This window comes from Bos indicus, chromosome 7 (assembly GCF_029378745.1).
Source record: "Bos indicus isolate NIAB-ARS_2022 breed Sahiwal x Tharparkar chromosome 7, NIAB-ARS_B.indTharparkar_mat_pri_1.0, whole genome shotgun sequence".
Classification (NCBI taxonomy): Eukaryota; Metazoa; Chordata; class Mammalia; order Artiodactyla; family Bovidae; genus Bos; species Bos indicus.
Window position 1 is genome coordinate 70529965 of NC_091766.1, and position 24594 is coordinate 70554558.

General features: G+C 38.0%; 1 protein-coding gene across 5 annotated transcripts in view; it reads right to left on the reverse strand.

The window, feature by feature from the left end:
• RNF145 (ring finger protein 145) overlaps positions 1-24594 on the reverse strand; it is a 62706-nt gene that overhangs the window by 18271 nt on the left and 19841 nt on the right. For all 5 annotated transcript variants that reach the window (XM_019965332.2, XM_019965334.2, XM_019965331.2 and 2 more), the window contains 3 exons: positions 12838-12929; positions 4862-5097; positions 2007-2182 (listed from right to left, as the gene is read on the reverse strand). In XM_019965332.2, coding sequence (XP_019820891.2) covers positions 2007-2182; positions 4862-5097; positions 12838-12929 — 504 coding nt within the window. The remainder of the gene's footprint in view (positions 1-2006; positions 2183-4861; positions 5098-12837; positions 12930-24594) is intronic.

Sequence of the window (24594 nt, forward strand, 5' to 3'; positions counted from 1 at the left end):
AGGAGGAGTTTCTTTCTTGCCTTTTAAAGTGTTTCCTTTTAAAGAGTCACGGAACGAAGATGTAGACCCATCTGCCAGATTCTGAGGGCTTGAGATGGAAAATTCAGAAATGTCTAAATGTCTAGATAAGCTCACAAAGACAGGTGGAAAATGGATTCTAAAGACTTAAGATTTAAAAAAATAATAATTTACCTTAAAAACCAAATGTTAGAATTCCTTTCAATTAAACAGCAAAGTACTATGATATACTCATTTTATCATTATTTGAATCTATCTCAATAATGAAGGAAAACATCAAAAATAACAGGGCAGGGAATTCCTTGGCGGTCCAGTAGTTAGGATTTTGTGTTTCCACTGCCTAGGGTGCAGGTTCACTTCCTGGTTGGGGAACCAAGATCCCACAAGCTGAGCGGTGTGGCCGAAAAAAAAAAAAAAAAAAAGGGAGTATAGTGAAAGTGTATACACAGTCATAGGATTTGGACTCAGATGGGGTTTGAATGTCAAAACCCCTTCTTCTGGCACTGTCACCTGGGGCAAGTTATTCTTGGTACAGTTTCCTCAGCTCTAAAATGGTAATGAGAATAAAAGCACCTTTCTTGAAGGGTTGCTATAAAAGTCAGTATCAGTAACTGTTTAATAGTGTGGCTGGCACATACTGTTGTTGTTCAGTCGCTAAGTCATGTCTGATTCTTTGCGACCCCATGAATTGCAGCACTCCTGGCTTCCCTGTCCATCACCAGCTCCCAGAGCTTACTCAAATTCATGTCCATCGAGTTGGGGATGCCATCCAACCATCTCATCCTCTGTTGTCCCCTTCTGCTCCTGCCTTCAATCTTTCTCAGCATCAGGGTCTTTTCCAGTGAGTCAGCTCTTTGCATCAGGTGGCCAAAGTATTGGGGTTTCAGCTTCAGCATCAGTCCTTCCAAAGAATATTCAGGATTGACTGGTTGGATCTCCTTGCTGTCCAAGGGACTCTCAAGAGTGTTTTCCAGCACCACAGTTCAAAAGCATCAATTCTTCGGTGCTCAGCCTTCTTTACGGTCCAACTCTCACATCCATACATGAACACTGGAAAAACCATAGCTTTGACCATATGGGCCTTTGTCAGCAAAGCGATGTTTCTGCTTTTTAAAACACTGTGTAGGTTTGTCATAGCTATTCTTCCAAGGAGCAAAGATCTTTTAATATCATGGATCTGCATTGATTCTGGAGCCCAAGAAAATGAAATCTGACACTGTTTCCACTTTTTCCCTATCCATTTGCAATAAAGTGACGGGACCCCAATGCCATAATCTTCGTTTTTTCAATGTTGAGTTCTAAGTCAGCTCTTTCACTCTCTTCTTTCACCTTCATGGAGAGGTTCTTTAGTTCCTCTTCACTTTCCACCATTAAAGTGGTATGATCTGCACATCTGAGGTTGTTGATATTCCTCCCAGCAATCTTGATTCCAGTCTTTGAGTTATCCAGCCCAGCATTTCATATGATGTACCCTGCATATAAGTTAAATAAGCAGGGTGACAATATACAGCCTTGACATACTCCTTTCCCAATTTGGAACCAGTCCGTTGTTCCATGTCCAGTTCTAACTGTTGCTTCTTGTCCTCCATACAGGTTTTTCAGGAGGCAGGTAATGTGGTCTGGTATTCCTATGTCTATTTACATATTAAATACTCAATAAAAGTAATAGCTATTTTTAGAATGTATTTCTTTTCCAATAGTTTAACATGAAATCGAAAAAACATTTTTACAATTTGCAAAGTCCCTTTCCACAAATCATTTGCTGTACTATGGTCCACAGTGTGGCCAAATAAACCACCATTATTGTATTATTATCACTTCCTTGCACTGCGAGACCCAGGCATCTGCTGAGTGAAAATCCCATTTTAATTACACATGAAGCACTATAAAAAAGACTGACAAAAGTTAATTTGCAAAACTTACTATTCCTGGATCAAAGTTTTCTCTTTCTAAGGCTATATATAATATCATACGCTCTAATTAATTACCTTGTCAGGAAAAGGAAAAGAAGCCTCTCTCGTGAGGCAGGCTGATCTCGAGTACTGAAGTAGGAGTAAATCTGAAGAGCAAATAAGACGAGCCAGAAAACCATGAACAATACAGGGACTACCAGCTGATTCCACAGGGACATTCCCAAGGCTAGAAGGCCATACACCTCCACTACCTGAGTAAGAAAATAAGACAGGAAAACATCTGTTATCACTTCAATAAACACATTTAAACACAAAAGTGTTTAACCCGCAGTACTTAAAAACTTAATAGCTTTTCTTTTCTTGCATATTAAGCTAAATTCCTTCAAAGTTAGCTGTCCGCATACAATTAGAAAATAGCATGTCTTTTTTAATCTACTAATTTTACATTATTAGCAGTTGACACACACTCATCAAACAGCAACAGCAAACTGCCCTAACGGTTCAGGGATAATGTCAAAATAAAGTCATATTTGGAGGAAAACTACATCACAGGCAGTTTGAAGAGGTTTGGCAAACTTATGTCGAATTAAAATGATCAGAACTAGTGTGAACAATGGGCTTCCCAGGTGGCACAGTGCTAAAGAGTCTGCCTGCCAATACAGGAGACAGCAGAGACTTGGGTTCCATCTGTGGGTTGGGGAGATCCCCTGGAATAGGAAACGGCAACCCAGTCCAGTATTCCTGCTTGGAAGATTCCATGAACAGAGGAGCCTGGCGGGCTACAGTTCATGGGGCGCAAAGAACTGGACACGATTGAGCGATGGAACACAGAAAACAGCACAGTGTGAACAACACAATACTGCTTGAGGGGCTAGGAGGAAGGGAAATACACAAGAATCTTCCAGAGTGTATTCAGGAATGTCATGGATGAGAAGTAGTTTGACAGAAGACAGACTAATCACTGGAGAAGTTTACTCTCTTTTGCAGCAGAGACAGTTTAGAAAGTCTTTTCCCCCAGACAAATTAATTCCCCTTCCTCGTACTGTGTATTTATCAAGCAACATTTCTCAAATGATCTGTTTTGCCAAGTGCATTAACACCAGGAAAAAAGGTATACCTAAAAAAAGTTTACTAAGTTACTATAAGTTAATAAATTAGTTGTCTAGTTTATAAAACAATCTCATATGAGATTAATTAGAAGGAATTCTCATAACCTGATTCAGCCTAAGAATACAGATGGTTACCAAGTATTTGGAGTTACCAAGACAGGGACCAGATCCTGGTAACACAACAGAGTTCTGCCAGGTAGATTACAAACTCTATCTAACCTAAGCGGCCAACAGTCTTGCTAGAAGGCTCAATGTGATTCCAGAATGTTTCAAATAACTATAAAGACCTTAAATGAAAATACACTGACTTGTAGATTATTCTAAATTTAAACTTTTTCATCTGTAAATCAAATGCTTTTTTCTAAAACTGAATCAAGAGTAACCCCTATTTTTCCTTAGTTGGAAGATACTGAAAGAAAACAAACTGTCTAGCTTGCTGCAAAATTATTTATTAGCAGCAAACTGATTACTGAGAGGCACAGTACTTTTTCTCCTTTCCATTCAAGGAAAAGACCACTAAAAATCTGACAGTTTCTATTTCTTGCCTATCCAATTCTTTCTAGGTCATGAATTTCATAACCTGTATTTTATTTCCAACTATGACGCTTAGTGATACATGAACCTTATGACAAACAAGAAGGTAAGCATGACACCGTAAAACGGAGGCTTTGTCCTTAGGGTGATTATAAACAGTGAGTCTCCAAGCAATAGTCACTGAATCTCCACTGCTCCTTAGCACCATAGGACTGAATTCAAATAAGAAATACGTAAATGTGCCATCTTCATTCTGAATACAACAAAACTTCGCCATGAAGAACCTCTTTAATGAGACCGTGAAAATGATTTTATCTTCTTTGGAAGATCTACTTTCAGGAAAAGTTGCTCAAGTTGATCATTATGGAAGATGAAGAAATCAGGAGAATCAGGCTAAGGTCAAGAGCTTACAGAATTTTTCTGGGAAATCTGCCTTTGGGGCCACAACAATAAGGAAAGGACTCACTTAGTAGTATCAGTATGGTCAGTCTGAAAGCTTCCTGTACCTTAAGGTCATGTACACAGTAAAGAGGCAGAAGAGAATACCCATTTTAATACTCTCTTCATACCAATGTCAATTTTAAGAGCTGTTCTATATACTGAAACTTATTGATTAAATCAAATAGAACTATTTCTTTCAGTTGGTATGAAACCAACTGATTGTGACAAGAAATAATCCATTTGAGAACAAAGACTGAAAAAAGTAGGAAAGACAGAAGCACATTATGTTGGCAAAATCAGTCCAAGCACCACATCTAAATGAAATCTGTCATATCATGGCCCAGAACTACTTAATGTCTCGGTTTAAATAAATAAACGTAAGGAAAATACATTAGTCACAGTAGGACTATATTAGGAAAAAACCAGGAACTGACCTCTACATATTCAATTCTATATCACTCCTGTCTTTGTTATGGTAGTTACCACCAAACATCATCTGCCTGGTACTGAACTCATTCAAATCTAATGGCTACCCTACATGTTAGCTACAACAGTTATTATTAGTTCTATCTTTCAGATAAATGAACGTAAGTGACTAACCCTAGGTTACACAGCTAGTAAACAGCAGCATCAGAGTGAAAACTCAGACTGACTGCATACAGATGAACTTCACTTTACTGCTTCTCAACAGAACTTAAGGATCTCAGATGCTCATAATTATGTTGAAAATAGTTACTATTTTCCAAATGTCAAACATAATGTTACCACAACCATGACTGTGAAATAAAAGTGAATTAAATCTTTAATATACTTAACATTTATGTAGAATTTTATCTACAGTCTTACCTGAACCAACTCCCTGTATGCAGACTTGGCAAGATTATAAGGTACTAGAAGGTTAGACCCAAGAAAATAGAGAACTTCCAAACCAGTAAAAATCATAGCAAATTTGTTGATGATAACAATTGTCTCCAGAGGAACAAGGCAGAGGCGTGCTAGCAGAGGAAGCATGTGAGCTGAGAAGAGCCAAATCTGCTTCGTTTTCATGACACAGGAGCATAACGTACACACCACCAGCTGACCTAAAATGAGAAGGGTAGAAGGCATTTGAGATTTGGTATCCACAAAATAAAAACACTGTTGATAAAGATGATGACACAGCTTTTGAAGAAGTCTAATTAGGATCTCTTAGATAATATTTTAAATCAGATTTTAACTTCATTTGACCATAATTAAATGTTTACATGTTCTGTGAATTTTGAGCACCAATTCCCTTGGACTGATCTGAGAAAAGCAGCACAAATATCCACTGGTCTTTATCACATTCCAGATGGCATATATAATATGGAAATTTTTTAAAATTTCTAATTCAATATTACAATAATTCAGTTACTACTAAACGTATTTAGCTTCTTTTACAAAGGCCCTCAATATTTAACTGTTCTAGTCTAGAGGTGAAAGTATAAAACCCAAGAGATACAATAACTTGTCTAAAATCATGCTGTGACAAGATTTATTCTGAGGTTTTCAATCTTTAACTGCTTTTATAAGACCATGCAAGCCTTCCCATATGGCTCAATAATGAAAAATTAAAACTCAAAAAGTTTAAACACAAATTCTTACAGAGGATTGTGCATGATTATAGAAAGTTAGGAAGTACAGAGAAGTGAAAAGAAAAAAACAATCCATCTCCTACAATCCTGTCACCCAAGTTAGCACTGTTAAGGTCTTGGGTTTATTATATAAAACACTGCGTGCAAAGCTGTAGTATTTTATCTGAATCCTAGGCAGTGCTCAAAAAAAGCTATCCATATTATTTATTACCTTTTCAGTTTATTCTATGGATGTGATTATACACAAATGTTTTATATAAAGATTATAATGTACACACAATCAGCTTTTTTCATTTAAAACATATTATGCATATACCTAACTAATAAATATATATGTGTGTGTGTGTGTATAAATATATATGGGCTTTTTTTTTAGTTAAAAAAACTGAACACATATGACAATGAGCACTCGACTACCTTCAAATATTTTACAAGTATAAAATGCTTTGTTATGAATAAACTTGTACATTTATGACATCCGTGTATAAACTACTTGGAGGACATTTCCGAATGTTTTCTAGCCTAATTCCTAATAAGCAGGATGACTGAGTCAGAGGAAACATTTTTTTAAAGCTTTTGACACATCTGTCAACTGTTCTACAGAAACAAAACATCCAGTGTACAGGGTGCCCTTTTTTCCACCTATCAACCAACAGTGAAAATAATTTAAGAAAAGAAAGGGTAGAAATATTTCCTAATTTTTTAAAAATTTGTCTTTTGTCCATCACCAATAGCACTGAACATTACCAGTAAGTATATAAAAGCACTTGCAATTTTTGACAAAATGCTTGTTCACATTCTTTGCCTATTCTACTAGGATATGTAGAATTCTGTTGTTTGAACAAGATAATAACCTTCTTTATCATATAATTATATTTTCCCTGCCACTGGAATATTTTAGTAACTTTTTTCTCTTATAGAAATTTTTATTATAAAGAATCAAATCTATCCACCTTTTTAACGGTTTCTACCTTTGGTGCCATGGTTAATTACATGGCTCCCCCTACTCAAGGTTATACAAGTAACCACCTATATTTTCTTTTTTTCTTTAATTAAAAAACTAACATATTTGGAAATTGTTTTACAATAAGATAAAAAGCAAAGCTCTAAGTTTTATTTTTTCAGATGTGTAGTTAGCTGTCTCAACACTAGCTACTGGAATCAACCAATTCTTTTCTCGTTAATTTGAAATGCCATTTTGGTATACTGCAAAATCATCAGTGTATTTATGTCTGCATTGGAACTTGCTATTCTTTTTTTTTTTTTCAGTGATCTTCTCTCATGACTGTACACACTATTCCATTTCATTGACTGGACAAGTCTCCTCTCACTGCTCCTCTCAGAATTTCTCAGAAATTCTTGAACATGTTATCTTCCAAATTAAGAATTAGTCAAATTCTCTTCCTTCTTGCCAATGAAAAGCAAAACAAAATATATATTTTTTACCATCTTATTCATGCTTTTTTGGCGGGGGTGGGGGTGGGGGGGTGGGGAACGCCACACTGCACAGCATGTGGTACTTCCCTGGGCAGGGATTGAACCCATACCCCCTGCACTGGAAGCACAGAATCTTAACCACTGGACCACCAGTGAAGTCCTTATTAATCCTTTATTCCATTTTTAAATTTTTTATTGGAATATGCTGATTTAAATTCAACATTTTTATATTTTAATTTGTGTTCTATTCATATTATTATTAGAAGAATACAAAAGTGGCAACCATTTTTACACAAAGCTGAAAATTTCTTAACAATCTACTATGCTGTATGTAACATATGCGGTATTTTCTCCCACAGAGTATTAATTTTAATCTTTAAAGAACTGATACTCAAATCACAAGAAAAACATTCATAAAGCCATGAAAAAAGACAAAAACTCATAACAATGAAGAAAACTGAGAAGACAGGCCACTTAATAAGTCAACAAAATTTTAGGGGATAGAAAACAACGATTAGGCCATCTGTCTTTCCCCACCCCGGGAAGACTGAAGTTTGCTCTTTGGAAAGGCTAAAACAGGCTCCTGGACACTGTGCACACCCAAGACAGAGGTGAGGTGCGGTGCCCAAATGAAAACAGAAGATTAAAAGTCTGCATCCACAAAGATAACAGCTCTCTAGGTCTCCAAACACTACTGCCACATTTACTGCCATTCAGCTCTTATCCCGGCACCAGTCCCCCCCTTCAGGAGATAGATTCGTCTTTGGGAAACTGACCCAAGTCCAGTGAAAAGACCACAAAGATGCACACTTAGGGGGTCTCCCCAATAAGGGTCAGGCCCACCTGAACACCAACTGTGACAAACACCAGTTGGTATGCCTTAAAGAGATTACAACTGGCAACTTAATACTTCACTTTAATACAAATGACAACAGAAGGATATTTAAGTAATAACCAGGTGATTCTAATTCAGGCTTAAGAACTACTGCTGTCCCATGTAAGGCAAGGAGCAGAACAAAAAGAATCTCAGAGAAAATGGAAAGAATGCAAGGAACAAAAGAAAGCTTCAGACTGTCACAATAGAAAGAAAACAAACCCCAGAATACTAAAAAAAAATATAACAAAAAAGAGTTGGGAAATCTCAGAAAGTCAAACAAAAAACAAAGAGACAGAGGAAAAGAAAAATAAAACAGTAAGAAAGTTAGGGGTTCAATGTGGAAGAAAGCTTATCCAATTAAAAGGAATTCCAGAAAGGGATAAAAGAGAAAACAGCAGGGAAGAAATTATGGTGAGCTGAAAGGAGAGAAGCCTCTGGGGAATGATGCCTGACAGGAGAGGAGTGGTGCAGAAAGAGATTTTCATCATAATATTGTGGTATCACCCCCAATAATTTTTTAAAATTGTGTTTATTTCTTGACTTTTAAAAGTATATTTCTTTGATTAAAAAATTAGCTGAAACTCTGAAAAAATACTTAAGAGAAAGTGCTTTAATACTAGGAATATTTAGGAATTTTCATTTTGGCATGTCTTACTTTCACTGTACTCATAGCTATGATATTTAAAGTTCCTTGTTCCGCATGATGCCAACTTCCTCTAAGCTCTTAAAGTTCCCATAAGTCTAGGCCAGCACATTCAGTTCCCAGCTCTGAAGTTAGAGGCTTCAATTATCCTCTTTCAGAGAAGAGTATGACTCATATGTTATGATTCTCTTGAAGGGAAGACCACTTCTCTTAGGTGAAAGAAGAAAGGAGTCATACTGTTAGTGGAAATCTTTCCGATAGCTCCAGAAGAATAGAAGGTTGTTCAACTTGATATACCTATTCCAACTGACAATTCTGAATAAAACAAAATCACAATGTACTCTGGATTTCAGGATTCCTTAAGAACTATCTCCAAGAAGTCCATAACCCTAAGAAAGAATGGCATATTCGTATTACTTAGTTTTTCATTAAAAGTTTATTAGTGAAATGGAAGAAAAGGAGTAGAAAGCTACTTTAAAATCAAAGTCTAAAGAAAAAAATGCTACTTAATAATTTATGGATTTCCAGTTAATTAAATCTTGGCTGGGTGAACACACTTTCATAAGCACTGATGGGAAAAATTTAGGGAAATATACAGATTTACACTAAATCACATCCATCACAGAATGAAAGAAAACACTGAGTTTTCGAATCAGGCAAATATCTTCATACTTGGATGAAAATATTACCACTATTGAATATGTGGTAATATTTGGATGTTACCACTATTGAATACAGCCATGGGATATGGCCATAAAGCAACATTATTTTTGTGTTCTACTCTCTTAAAAAGCCACTCTTTGAAGCTAAATGTTCTCCTGCCCCTATAAGGCAAGTCCCATAACTCTTCTAAACTAGTATAGTTTGCACAATCCAATCTAATCTAATCTCAGTCGACTCAAACAATTCTGATTTAAAGTTAAAGGTTTTCCTTGACTCCAGCTGAGGCTCCTATTGTTGTTGTTCAGATGCTCTGTGTGTCCGACTCTCCCATGGACTGCAGCACGCCTGGGTTCCCTGAGCTTTACTATCTCCTAGAATTTGCTCAAACTCATGTCCATTGAGTTGACGATGCCGTCTAACCATCTCATTCTCTGTTGCCCCCTTCTCCTCCTGTCCTCAATCCTTCCCAGCATCAGGGTCTTTTCCAATGAGTCAGCTCTTCACATCATGTGGCCAAAGTACTGGAGCTTCAGCTTCAGCATCAGTCCTTCCAGTGAATATTCAGGGTTGATTTCCTTCAGGACTGCTTTGATCTCTTTGCTGTCCAAGCGACCCTCGAGTCTTGTCCAGCATCACAGTTCAAAAGTATCAATTCTTCGGTGCTCAGCCTTCTTTATGGTCCAACTTTCACATCCATACATGACAAAGCTATGGAAAAACCATAGCTTTGACTAGACAGATCTTTGTCAGCAAAGTGATGTCTCTGCTTTTTAATAGGCTATCTAGGTTTGTCACAGCTTTTTTTCCAAGAAGAAAGTATCTTTTAATTTCATGGCTGAAGTCACCAACCACAGTACTTTTGGAACCCAAGAAAATAAAATCTACCACTGCTTCCACTTTTTCCCCTTCTATTTGCCATGAAATGATGGGACCAGACCTATGTAACTCAATGAAGCTATGAGCCCACCATGCAGGGCCACCCAAGAAAAAGAGTCACGGTGGAAAGCTCTGACAAAACATGATCTACTGGAGAAGGGAATGGCAAACCACTTCAGTATTCTTGCCTCAAGAACCCCATGAACAGTATGAAAAGGCAAAAAGATATAACTGGAAGATGAGTCCCTTAGGTCGGTACATGTCCAATATGCTACTGCAGAAGAGCAGAAAAATAGCTCTAGAAAGAATGAAGAGGCTGGGCCAAAGCAGAAACGATGCTAAGTTGTGAATGTGTCTGGTTGTGAAAGTCAAGTCTGATGCTGTAAAGAATACTGGATAGGAACCTGGACTCTTTTGGTCCATGAATCAAGGTAAATTAGGCTTGGTCAAACAGGCGATGTCAAGAGTGAATATCAATATTTTAGGAATTGGTGAACTAAAAAGAATGGGAATGGGTGAATTTAATTCAGATGACCATTACATCTACTACTGTGGGCAAGAGGCCTCCTTTGGGGTCACAGAAAACCAGCAATTGTGAGACGGAGTAGAGAGCTTACGGCAGGCTGCTGCTTCTTTCTCTGCCAGCACAGTGGCATTCTTCCTGACTTACTTACCCACAGTTGAAGCAGGCAGGAAAGGAAAGGGAGAGAAGTAGAAAATTCTTCCTGGACTATTTTCTTACAATGATATGGTATTGGTGCTCTCTGCAGTTGAGATATTTAAGATGGATCTTCTTTCTCCTGGGCATTTTTAAGTGTTTTTCTGATTGTTCCCATTATCATGGATCTCTTATCTGCATGACCTTTCATGCTTGTTATATACCCTCCTCTGGCTGCTTTTGGTTCTTTCCTCAGCTCCAGGGAATCTGGAAGTACAATGCCTGTTGGAGTCTTCTCATCTTTTTAAGGGCCCTGTTGGAGTCTTCTCACCTTTTTAAGGGCCCTCTTGGAAGGATCTAAGAAAACTCCATTGACTCTTGGGACCCTCATCTAGTCCACAGGAAACTAACATTCTTTGCCTACAGAGATTAGATGATACAGGAGAACCTCACAAGACATTTTCACTTCACAGTCAGAAACTCAACAGCCAGCTGGCCCACTAGTGGCCTTTATAAGATTAGAATTATAATATGAGCCATATATGTAATGTTTAATATTCTGATAGCATCATTTTATGAAGTTTAAAAAAGTAAAATTGATTAACAATATATTTTATTTAACCTAATGCATCACAAATATTAGGGCTTCCCTGGTGGCTCAGTGGTAAAGAATCAACCTGCAATGTAGGAGACTCAGGTTCGATCCCTGGGTTGGGAAAATCCCCTGGAGAAGAAATGGCAACCCACTCCAGTATTCTTGCCTGGAGAATTCCATGGACAGAGGAGCCTGGTTGGCTACAGTCCATGGGGTTACAAAAGAGTCTGACATGACTTAGTGACTGAACAATAACAACAATCCTAAATATTACCATATAGACATTCAATCTATACCAAAAAATGAACAAGACATTTTGCATCCTTTTTGTACTAAGTTTGATTTGGACTAGTCACATTTCAAGGGCTTATAAGGCACTTGTGGCTTGTTTTGGATGGTGCAGCTTTAGATTTTGCACACCTAGGTCAGACACGAGTCTGCAGGATCCCTCCTAAGCCACACACACAAAACAACTCTGAGTCTCCAAATGGTCCCCCACCGAATTCTCTACATGAGAAGGGCTGGGAAGGTATTTCAGAGAAAACAGCTATCTAAAGAAATTCTCCTACAACCTAGAAGGTGTTAACATAAACACCTTCTACATGGGTGAGTTTAAGAAACACATACAAGATTCCTCTCACTTCCTTTTTGCAATTTTGGAATCGTAAGATTTGGTACTTCACTTTGGGCTGCATCTGTGTTGTTCTGGGGTCCTATGCAATCCTTCTATTATAAACATTCTGCTACCTGAACGTTTCAATCACATCTCAAGTTCTCAATGTTTCTGGTAATTTATTGTAGACTAGAGGATAATGGCTTTCAACAACAGTAACCAATATTGCTGCTGCTGCTGCTGCTAAGTCGCTTCAGTCGTGTCCGACTCTGTGCGACCCCAGAGACGGCAGCCCACCAGGCTCCCCCATCCCTGGGATTCTCCAGGCAAGAACACTGGAGTGGGTTGCCATTTCCTTCCCCAATGCATGAAAGTGAAAAGTGAAAGTGAAGTCACTCAGTCGTGTCCGACTCCTAGAGACCCCATGGACTGCAGCCTACCAGGCTCCTCTGTCCATGGGATTTTCCAGGCAAGAGTACTGGAGTGGGGCACCACTGCCTTCTCCAGTAACCAATATTAAGACATTACATATTTCATTTTAATCTTACAAAGTAATTATTAGCTTTATTTAAAAACCAACCTTCCCAAATACTTAAATTATCCTTAAAAAACACAAGTAATTACAGGCTATATATAATTATAAACATGTAAAATAAGAAACACCTTATTTAGAGAGAAAAAGACTAATAAGAAAATGTAACATTAACAATAACTGTGTTTTCAAAGAGTCATCAAGAATAACTTCAAGTTTTCCAACTTTTTTGTACTAAGTATGAACTAACTTTATAAGAGTAATTAATACTTGGTTGATTCCTACCTACACTTTTGATTCTTTTATAATACTTACCTATTAAGGCTGTGGTAAATCGATTCATAGAGAGAGGTTCTAAATACATTGGTCCTTCATAGGCAGACTCCAGTTCACTCCTAACATAGTCCCTAATAAGTAAAATGATAAGAATGTATTAGATACATTCTAAGTACATACAGGAGAGAGAAGTAGCTAAGCACAGTATTATTATTAAAAATGTATTATGTTAATAACACTTAACATCTATACAAAGGAAAATTTTAGGTACAAAAAATTATAGAGGGATGACGTTCATCTCCTTGGCCCATGTGATGAAAACAGAATTCACTGAAACTGAATTTTACTTGCAGAGAAGCAGCCAAAACTCTAGTTTGTTGGATTCTCTTTCTTCCCACGGTCTCATTAATATAATTTACCCCAGGAAAAAGCCAATTGAGATGCCACCTCTCAACCCTACTACTTAACTGATAACACCTAACACTATTTCATTAATTTCCCCTCTTTTCATTAGCTTCCATTATCCCTCCCATCTTATTTTCCCAGTTTTTTCTCCAGTTATACTTAATTAGCTATAGGTAAAAACACAAACTAGTTAGAAAACTGGCTTGTAGCACGACAATCCTTAAAAGATGTCATTTTCAAGTTTACAGGAAATTTATAATTAGAATTAGAATATTTAAGTAGGCTACAAATTTATTTTGAGATAAATTTTAAATCAAATTAAATTATTTCTTATAAAACATAATTCATTTAACATTGATCACTGAGAAATAACAAGATTTAATTACTGGTCAAAGAGACTTTACACTCTGAGAAAACAGAACTTTTAGGGTAGAGGCAGAAAGGAAGAATTTATTGTCAGTTAAGTTCAGTGGTAATAGAACATGGTTGTCTTAAATTCTTCTGACATCAAAGTAGGAAAATTTGTGTTAAAAAATTCTCCTTTTCTTCAATTGTTGAATACTTTATTCACTGTACTTTAAAACAGGTTAAATACATCAAGTATTTCTGAAAAACTCATATTTACTTTTTCCATGAAATTACTTCCTATTAGGCAATCAAGTGGAATTCCTTTAGCATAAAACAGCTAACCAAGAAATGATCCTTACATAATCAGCAAGCGAGTACTGCCAAAAATCAAAACAACTAAAATAAAAATTTTAAAGCAGTTTTGGGAACAATTATAAAAATCAATGAATGATTAGGCTTCTTGGGTGATTTAGCTATTCTCCTCTATTACTCTTTGACGATTATTTCTAACAAATAATGTATTAACAGTCTTTCTACTGACAGAGAAAACCAAATCCTCAAGAGGCATGCTTCTAATGCAGTGGTTGTCAACCAGGTGTGAGTTTGCCCCTGAGGGGATATTCTGCAATGTCTGAAAACATTTTTAGTTGTCACAGCTTCAAAGGGTGGAGGAGTGCTCCTGGCACCTAAGTCAAGATGCCTCCAAAACATCCTACAGGACAGCCCCCACAACAAAGAACTGCCCACTCCAGAAGGTCAGTTGTTGAAGCCCTGTTTTAATGTAAAGAGACACAAATGCTACACGTGCAAGTTACATATAAATATCTGATCATGAGATCAATGTAATTAGTATTTTTAATACAGTTTTAGGATAGAAAGCTAAAGAATGAAAAGTTCTGACATTTTAAATAAAATACACATATAAGTACCATTTACATTTATGAAGTCTTTGAAAATGCTATTAAAAGAAACATTTATATTTAAAAGAGATCTAACTTTGAGTCCCAATGGTGGCGCTAGTGGTAAAGAACATGCCTACCGTAAAAGGAGATATAACAGACGTGGGTTCCATCTCGGTCAGGAAGATTCCCTGGAGGAAGGCATGGCAACCCACTCCAGTATTCTTGCCTGGAGAATACCATGGACAGAGGAGCCTGGTGGGCTACAGTACATAGGGCCGCAAAGAGTCGGACATGACTGAAGTGACTTAACACGTAGCACACAACTTTTGAGTCCCAGTAGGATCTAGGCCTTTAAAGTCAAGTAATTTCTTTTTGGCCAAAGCATATCTCTCTCAAATAGATCCAGTTTAAAAAAAGAACCAGCGACAATCCATAAAGAGAAAGCAGACTGGTGTCTGCTGGAGGGGAAGTGGGGAGGGGGAATGGAAATCAGTACTCAAGAGTTGCAGGTTTTATTCTAGGGGGACGAAATGTTTTGAAATTAGATAATGGTGACAGTTGCACAACATTAGGACCACACTATATGCCACTAAACTGTTCACTTTAAAAGGTTAAATGTGTTACATGAATTTCACCTCTACAAAAAAGGAGAGCCTGTGGGAGCACGAACTGCAAGCAGGAGAAAAGCCAGAAGATCGCCCAGGAGGACCTCAGTCCCAGGAGCTCTCTCCTGGTGAGGGCGAGGGAAGGAGATGGCAGAGTTGGGTTCCCTATCATGTTTTCTCCCATGTTTGCTTTTGTCATCATATTACTGGTGTTTCATAATAAAACTCAGCAAACTCAACATTATCAAGAATTTCTTACTGCTGAGACATTTGCTAATTGTTTTTGTTTTAATTTCCAAGCCTACTTCAGTTTATCCTCTTTTTAAAAGCCTCTTTGTTTTTCCTTAGTCCATTATCCAAAATTCTAATTTCACATAACAAAACTTCTAAGGCAAATTAACATTTTTTACACTTTTTTATTTTAACTCAAAAGGAATCTGCTGTATACCTGTGTTGCTAGCACACTGGCAGGCCTTGAAAATGCTGCAGTAGACAAGAAAAACACAGTTGTTGTGAAGATGAAGCACACAAGCCAGGAAAGAAGATATACATAACACTTAACCTAACAATTATTTAATTACAATTGTGACAAACGCTGGAAGAAAAAAATACTGAATGTTGTCATGATTTTTTAAAATTTAATTTTTATAGTCACAGCCCTGTTTATTAAAAAATTATCTTTTATTATCTTCACTTCTAGATTTATACTTTCTATTTAGCTTGCTTTTTATCTCTCATTCTATTTCATAAGATTATTATAACGGGTTTAATGCAACAGTTTCCTTTTCTTTTAACCTACTCTGTATTCCTTTGGTTGTTTTGGTGTTTTTTAAGTCTCCTCTCAACTTTCTAATTTTTTATATGATTTTCTTTTTGGTTCTTTCTCTTTTTCTATGTTTCACTACTCTGTGATCTGTTGAGATTAGGGGACCCTAGGGTATGTCTCATGCTCGTGCTCAGTCACTAAACTGTGTCTGACTCTTGTGACCCCATGGACTGGAGCCCGCCAGGTTTCTCTGTCCAAGGGATTCCCAGGCAACAATACTGGAGTGGGTTGCCATTTCCTTCTTTAGGGGATCTTCCCAATCCAGGGACGGAATCTGTGTCTCCTGCACTGGCAGGCGAGTTCTTTACTGCTGAGCCACCAGGGAAGCACTACAAGGGATGTCTACATTTCAGAATAACCACCACCTTCAGGCCACAACACCACCACCCTGATGTTAAGCAGTTCCCTTCCTACTAGCTCTCCCACTTCACCCTCTTGAATAGCTCTCTCAATGCTTCAATCTCCCTCAAGGACTGCCCGACTTGTGCAATCGTCCTACCCCAGAAATTAACATCTTCCCTAGGCACCCTAGACCCTCTCTCCTTTGCTCAGATCCCCTCTCTCAAAGACAGCCTTCAGAATCTCTCTGTTTGGCTGACTCATCAATAAGCCCCACTTCAATAAAGACAGCCAGGACCAGAAAGCCCATAGTCCCTCTTGGGGACAGCTGAGCTTGGCTTTCCAGAACCAGCGCTGTGACTTTGGTGGGGACTAAACTGGTCTTGCCAAGCAGCCACTACTGAGCTGTCTCTTCTGAGAGAAGAATCTGGGCACTGTCTCCCAAACTATTATTATAAAAAACTGGAAGAAGAAATAAAACAAAAATAATAATAAAAAAAAAATTAACAAAGATCTCTACATCTAAGTTATATACAACTTCAGAACATCTCATGCTAGCAATGAAAACTCTTGGTTATTACTCAGTCTCAACAGAGTGGGTCACTTACAACATTAAAAAACACAATGGTAAACCTAAAGAAGAAGGATTCAGAGAAGGAATTATCCAAAATTCCATGAGTCACTTTAGGCCAAAATCTAGTCTGAGGCAAGAGTCATGAAATTCAGATTTTTAACAGAATTTTAAACCTAAAAATTTTAAGACTGAATCGAAGGAGAAGTTCAAAAGTAGAATTAGAATTTTCCAATTTAAAAATTTAAAGAACAGAATGTATTAAGTTGGTCAGAAGCAAGAATTACTGTTTTCTACTTGTAACTGAATAATATCTTCCCCTTCTTAAACCACTTTTTTCACTTATACAATTTATGCAACGCTGACAATTAACACAGAGCACCAATAAACTGAACACTTTGAAAACCCACTTCTCTGCATTCCCCATGGTAGCCTTCCTTCTTGTGGTTACAACTGTTTTGGGGAATAAGGAATGTGTAACAGAGTCGGACACAACTGAAGCGACTTAGCAGCAGCAGCAGCAAGATGTATACCAAGAGCCCCAAGGATGGCTTACAAGTGGAAAAGCTTCTGCTATAAATAGAAGCATAAGAGTTATAAAAAACAATAACAACAAAACCTACAAGCTTATCAATTCATCAGCAGATCAAAACACCTTTCTTTCTAAGTCTCTTAAGCAACCTGGCTGGGTCGCTGGACAACTGAGAACAATCTGCACATTCTGGCCACTTAAAGCTTCCAAACAATAATAATTCCAAAGAAACCTAATCTATGTGTACACAGAACAAAGCGGTGAGCCCTCCAAGTTATCTTTCGCAATGTGTGCAAACAAAAGGCACTACTCACTTAATCACTTGATGGCCAAGGAATTACCCCGAGATGTTCAAACACTGTAGTCTGAGTACCTATCACACCCTAAGCACTGAATAGCAATTTAAGAGTTCATTTCCCCAGGGCTTTAGTATTTAAATCTTCTGTGCTACAAGGCCACCCTACTTCTTTCTTCACCTTCTGACTACCTGCTAAATATTTACTGCCTGGATCTGATAATGTCCAAAAGAAGAAAACATATCACACATTGAAATGGGTCAACTGTATTCCTTTCAAAAGTAAAAGTTAAATGTATAGTGAAAAACTTCACTTTTCAGTTCTGTTATCTAACAGCAGTAGTTGTCAGCTGGAAAAATTTTATTCCCCAGGTTATAACATTTGGCAATTAGGGATAGTTTCTGGTTTTACAATTGTGGGGAAGGGGTGCTCTGCAATCTGTGAGCAGAGACACAGTACTGACAACATCCTGTAACGCACACGACTGCCTCACAACAAGTAACCCAGCCCAACATGCTAACAGGTCCAATACAAAGAAACCCTCCTCTGTAGCTTTGAATGACACAAGCTTTCCTAAAATGGAGGGCTAGTTTCTGTATGAGACATATAAGGAACTTCTGGGAAAGTTTTACATTTGAAATCAGTTATACACTGAAGACAAGGATGAAAGAGAGTAAACTTTTATTGTTTGAATCCAACAGGTTCTTAAAGTCATACACATACAAAATTGATGCACTGGTTCATAAACCTAACAATAAAACAAGGAATTTAAAAATAATCAAGTTTTAAAAGTTTTAGGAAAAAAACACTTAACTGTGGAGGTAAACCATCAAAACATCCTCACAGGAATCATCATATCAGTTTGTAAAGTTTCTCTTTTTCCACAGTAGTGCTGGAAAGTCTCAATTTTAAAATAGGATTGGTACTGGAAAATATATTCCTTAGAAAGCGGTCCCCAACCTTTTTGACACCAGAGACTGATTTTATGGAAGACAATTTTTTCCACGGACCAGGGGCAGGGTGATGATTTCAGGATGATTCAAGCACATTACATTTATTGTGCACTGTATTTCTAATCTAACACTGCCCCTAATCTGACAGGAGGCGCTGGTCCACAGCCCGGAAGTCGGGGACCCCTGCCTTAGACCACTCAAAATGAGAAGCATAGCTTAGAATTTTAAGAATTAAAGAACCTGACATTTATCAAATTCTCATAAGTTCAATTTGAATAGTAATATTAAATTTTATACTAACTGAGCCCATGGGATGTTCTAAAGTTTAACTTTTCTGAAGTGAAAGTTACATCCATTGTCTTTTATTCATTTTTATTAGAATGTAGTTATTTTACAGTGTTATGTTAGTTTCTGCTGTACAGTAAAGTCAATCAGTTATACATACATACATATATACATATACATATATATATATATATATTTCAGGTCAGTTGCTCAGTCGTGTCCGACTCTCTTCAACCCCATGAATCGCAGCATGCCAGGCCTCCCTGTCCATCACCAACTCCCGGAGTTCACTCAGACTCATGTCCATCAAGTCAGTGATGCCATTCAGCCATCTCATCCTCTGTCGTCCCCTTCTCCTCTTGCCCCCAATCCCTCCCAGCATCAGAGTCTTTTCCAATGAGTCAACTCTTCACATGAGGTGGCCAAAGTACTGGAGTTTCAGCTTTAGCATCATTCCTTCCAAAGAAATCCCTGGGCTGATCCCCTTTAGAATGGACTGGTTGGATCTTCTTGCAGTCCAAGGGACTCTCAAGAGTCTTCTCCAACACCACAGTTCAAAAGCATCAATTCTTTGGCACTCAGCCTTCTTCACAATCCAACTCTCACATCCATACATGACCACAGGAAAAACCATAGCCTTGACTAGACGAACCTTTGTTGGCAAAATAAAGTCTCTGCTTTTGAATATGCTATCTAGATTGGTCATAACTTTCCTTCCAAGGAGTAAGAGTCTTTTAATTTCATGGCTGCAGTCACCATCTGCAGTGATTTTGGAGCCCATAAAAATAAAGTCTGACAATGTTTCCACTGTTTCCCATCTATTTCCCATGAAGTGATGGGACTGGATGCCATGATCTTCGTTTTCTGAATGTTGAGCTTTAAGCCAACTTTGTCACTCTCCTCTTTCACTTTCATCAAGAGGCTTTTGAGTTCCTCTTCACTTTCTGCCATAAGGGTGGTGTCATCTGCATATCTGAGGTTATTGATATTTCTCTCGGCAATCTTGATTCCAGCTTGTGTTTCTTCCAGCCCAGCGTTTCTCATGATGTACTCTGCATAGAAGTTAAATAAGCAGGGTGACAATATACAGCCTTGACGTACTCCTTTTCCTATTTGGAACCAGTCTGTTGTTCCATGTCCAGTTCTAACTGTTGCTTCCTGACCTGCATACAAATTTCTCAAGAGGCAGATCAGGTGGTCTGGTCTTCACATCTCTTTCAGAATTTTCCACAGTTGATTGTGATCCACACAGTCAAAGGCTTTGGCATAGTCAATAAAGCAGAAATAGATGTTTTTCTGGAAGTCTCTTGCTTTTTCCATGATTCAGCGGATGTTGGCAATTTGATCTCTGGTTCCTCTGCCTTTTCTAAAACCAGCTTGAACATCAGGAAGTTCACAGTTCACATATTGCTGAAGCCTGGCCTGGAGAATTTTGAGCATTATTTTACTAGCGTGTGAGATGAGTGCAATTGTGCTGTAGTTTGAGCATTCTTTGGCATTGCCTTTCTTTGGGATTGGAATGAAAACTGACCTTTTCCAGTCCTGTGGCCACTGCTGAATTTTCCAAATTTGCTGGCATATTGAGTGCAGCACTTTCACAGCATCATCTTTCAGGATTTGGAATAGCTCAACTGGAATTCTATCACCTCCACTAGCTTTGTTCATAGTGATGCTTTCTAAGGCCCACTTGACTTCACACACACTCTCTTAGAGTCCCTTCCCATTTAGGTAACCACAGAGCACTGAGTAGCATTCCCTGTGCTATTCAGTAGGTTTTCATAAATTATCCATTTTATACAAGGTAGTGTACATTTGTGAGTCCCAATCTCCCAATTCAATCCCACACACACCTTCCCCTCTTGGTAATCATGTTAGTTTTCTACATCTGTGACTATTTTTCCTTTGCAAATAAGTTTATTTGTAAAATTTTTTAGATTCCACATATAATCAGTATTATACAGGTTATAACCATTTTATAGACATATTCTAAACATTAAGAAGAATCAGCTTCATTGTGTGAATTAAAGGCATACCTTGTAGATACTGTGCATTCAGTTCCAGACTATCACAATAAAGTGGATACCACAACAAAGTGAATCACATGAATTTTGGGGTTTCTTGGTGCATATAAAAGTTATGTTACACTACACTGTAGCCTCAGAGTGCAATAGCCTTATGTCTAAAACATATGTGCATACCTTAATTTTAAAAATGCTTACCATCATATGAGCCTTCAGAAAGGCATAATCTTTTTGCTGGGACTTCCCTGGCAGTCCAGTAGTTAAGACTCTTCACTCCCACAGTAGGGTGCATGGGTTGGATCCCTGGCGGAGAACTAGGATTCAACATGACACACTGCAGGGCCAAAAAAGAAATCTTTTTGCTGATAAAGGGTTTTGACTCAATGTTGACAGCTGCTAACTGATCACACTGGTGGTTGCTCAAGGCTGGGGTGACTGGCAATGTCTTAAGATGACAAAGAAGTGTGCCACACTGAGTGAGTCTTCCTTTCCTGAAGGATTTCTCCATAGCATGCAATGCTGTTTGAAAGCATTTTACTGATAGTAGAACTTCTTTCAAAATTAGTCAGTTCTTTCAAACTCTGTCAGAGCTTTATTAGTTAAGTTTATGTAATATATAACATTCTAAATCCTTTGTTGTCATTTCAACACTTTTCACAGCATCTTCACCAACAGTAGATTCTATCTCAAAAAACCACTTTCTTTGTTCATCCATAGGAAGCAGCTTCTCATCTGCTAGAAAGTTTCTATTGTGACACGGCAGCAATTCAGTCACATCTTCAGGCTCCACTTCTAGTTCTCTTGTTGTTTCCACCACATTTGTAGTGACTCCCTCCACAGAAGACTTGAACCCCTCAAACTCATCCGTGAGAGTTAGAACATCCTCCAAGCTCTTGCTAGTATTGCTATTTTGACTTCTTCCCATGAATCACAGATGTTCTTAGTGGTATCTAGAATGGTGAATCTTTTCCAAAAGGTTTTCAATTTACTTTGCCCAGATCTATCAGAGGACTCACTATCTACAGCAGCTATAGCCTTATGAGATATATTTCTTAAATGATAAGACTTGAAAATCAAAATCAAAATTACTCCTTGATCTATGGGTTGCAGAAATGATATTGTATCAGCAGGCATGAAAACATTCAAATCTGTTATACATCTGACAGAGCTCTTGGGCAACCAAATGCATTGTCAATGAGCAGTAATATTTTGAAAGAAATCATTTTTCCTGAGAAGTAGGTCTCAACAGTGAGCTTAAAATATTCAACAAACCATGTTGTAAAACAGCTATGGTGTCATCCAGGTTTTGTTGTTCCATTTACAGCACACAGGTAGAGTAGATCTTAGCATAATTCTTAAGGTCTTAGGATTTTCATAATGGCTAGAGCATTGGCTTCAACAAGTCACCAGCTGCATTAGCCCCAAACAGAGTCAGCCTGTCCTTTGAAGCTTTGAAGCCCGGCACTGACTTCTCCTCTCTAGGTACAAAGTCCATTTTCTGCCAACAGAACACTGTTTTGTCTATACTGGAAATCTGTTCTTTAGTGTTCAGTTCAGTTGCTAGTCATGTCCGACTCTTTGTGACCCCATGGACTGCGCATCAGGCTTCCCTGTCCATCACCAACTCCCAGAGCTTACTGAAGCTCATGTCCATTGAGTCGGTGATGCCATCCAACCATCTCATCCTCTGTCATCCCCTTCTCCTCCCGCCTTCAATCACTTCCAGCATCAGGGTCTTTTCAAATGAGTCATTTCCTCCCATCAGGTGGCCAAAGTATTGGAGTTTCAGCTTCAGCATCAGTCCTTCCAATGAATATTTAGGACTGAGTTGCTTTAGGATGGACTGATTGGATCTTCTTGCTTTCCAAAGGACTCTCAAGAGTCTTCTCCAACACCACAGTTCAAAAGCATCAATTCTTTACTGTAGCCACCTTCATTAATGATCTTAGCTAGATCATCTAGATAACTTGCTTGCTGCAGCTTCTACATCAGCACGTTCTGCTGTACCTTGTACTTTTATGTGATGAAGACGGCGTCTTTCCTTAAAGCTCATGAAACAACCTCTGCTAGCTTCAAACTTCTCTTAGGCAGCTTCCTCACCTCTCTCAGCCTTCATGGAATTAAAAAGAATTAGGGCTTTGCTCTGGCCCTGGTTTAAGGGAATGTTGTAGCTGGTTTGATCTTCTATCCAGATCACTAAAAGTTTCTCCACATCAGCAATAAAGCTGTTCAGCTTTCTTATCATTCTTGTGTTCACTGAAGTAGTACTTTAACTTCCTTCAAGAACTTTTCCATCATATTCACAACTGGGCTAAGTGTTCGGCACAAGTGGCCTAACACTTAGCCAATCTCAAGTTAAATCATTTCTAGCTTTTGATTTAAAACGAGAGACATGACTCTTCACTTGAACGCTTCCCATAGGGTTATTAACTGGTCTAATTTCAATATTAGTGTGTCTCAGGGAATAGGGAGACCCAGGGAGCAGGAGAGAGATGTGGGACAGCCAGTCAGTGGAGCAGTCAGTACACACAGCCTTTGTTAAGTTTGCCATGTTATATAGGTGCAGTTTGTGATGCCCCAAACACAATGACAATAGTAACATCAAAGATCACTGATCGTAGATCACCATAACAAATACAATAATAATGAAAAAAGTTTGAAATATTGCAAGAATTTCCAAAACCTGACCAGGACAGGAAGTGAGCAAGCCCTGTTAGAAACATGACAGGATGGATTTGGTTGATACAAGGTTGCCACAAACCTTCAATTTGTAAAAAACGCAGTATCTGCAAATCACAACAAAGGGAAGCCTAACAAAACAAGGTATGCCTGTACATGAATTAAGGAAAAGAGAGACCCAGCTTTTCAAGAGTATGAAATTTTCTGTTTAAGGAATTAATATTTGCAAATGTCTTTTTCTACAGCCAATTTTTGAAGTATCAAATGAGTTATTTAAAATATGCAAGTATTGACTTTCCTTCTCAGGACCATACTATACTCTGCTTTGATATATCTAGACTAGAGTGATATGGAAAATATCTGTAAATCATGTAAGTGATAAGGGACTTCTACCTAGAATACATAAAGAATTCCTACAACTCAATTTTTTAAAAAAAAGACAACCAAATAATGGGTAAAGAACCTGAATAAACATCTCTCCGAGGAAAATTCACAAAGGGTTAATGGACATATGAAACATGCTCAACATCATTAGCCATCAGTGAAATGCAAATCAAAACCACAACGAAATCCCACTCCACACTTACTATGATGGCTATACTGAAAATGACAGAGATCGACAATTATCAGCAAGGGTGTGGAGAAACTGGAACCCTCATACCCTGCTGGTAGAAATATAATAATGCAGCCACTTTAGAAAGCAGTCTAGTAGTTCCTCAAAGTTTAAACATACTATATGATCCAGCAATCCCAATCCAATGTATAAGCAGCACTCCTCCCTATAGTAAGTATGTCCACACAAAACCATGAATGTTGACAGTGTTATTCTAACAGGCAACAAGACAGAAACAATTCAAACGTCCATCAATGAATGAATCGATAAACAAAATGTCATACCACAAAATATGATTTGGACAGAAAAATGAAGTCCTGATACACACTACAGCATGGATGAGCCTTGAAAACATGCTAAGTGAAAGAAGTTAGGCATAAAGGACCACATACTGTACAATTCAATGTACATGAAATGTCCA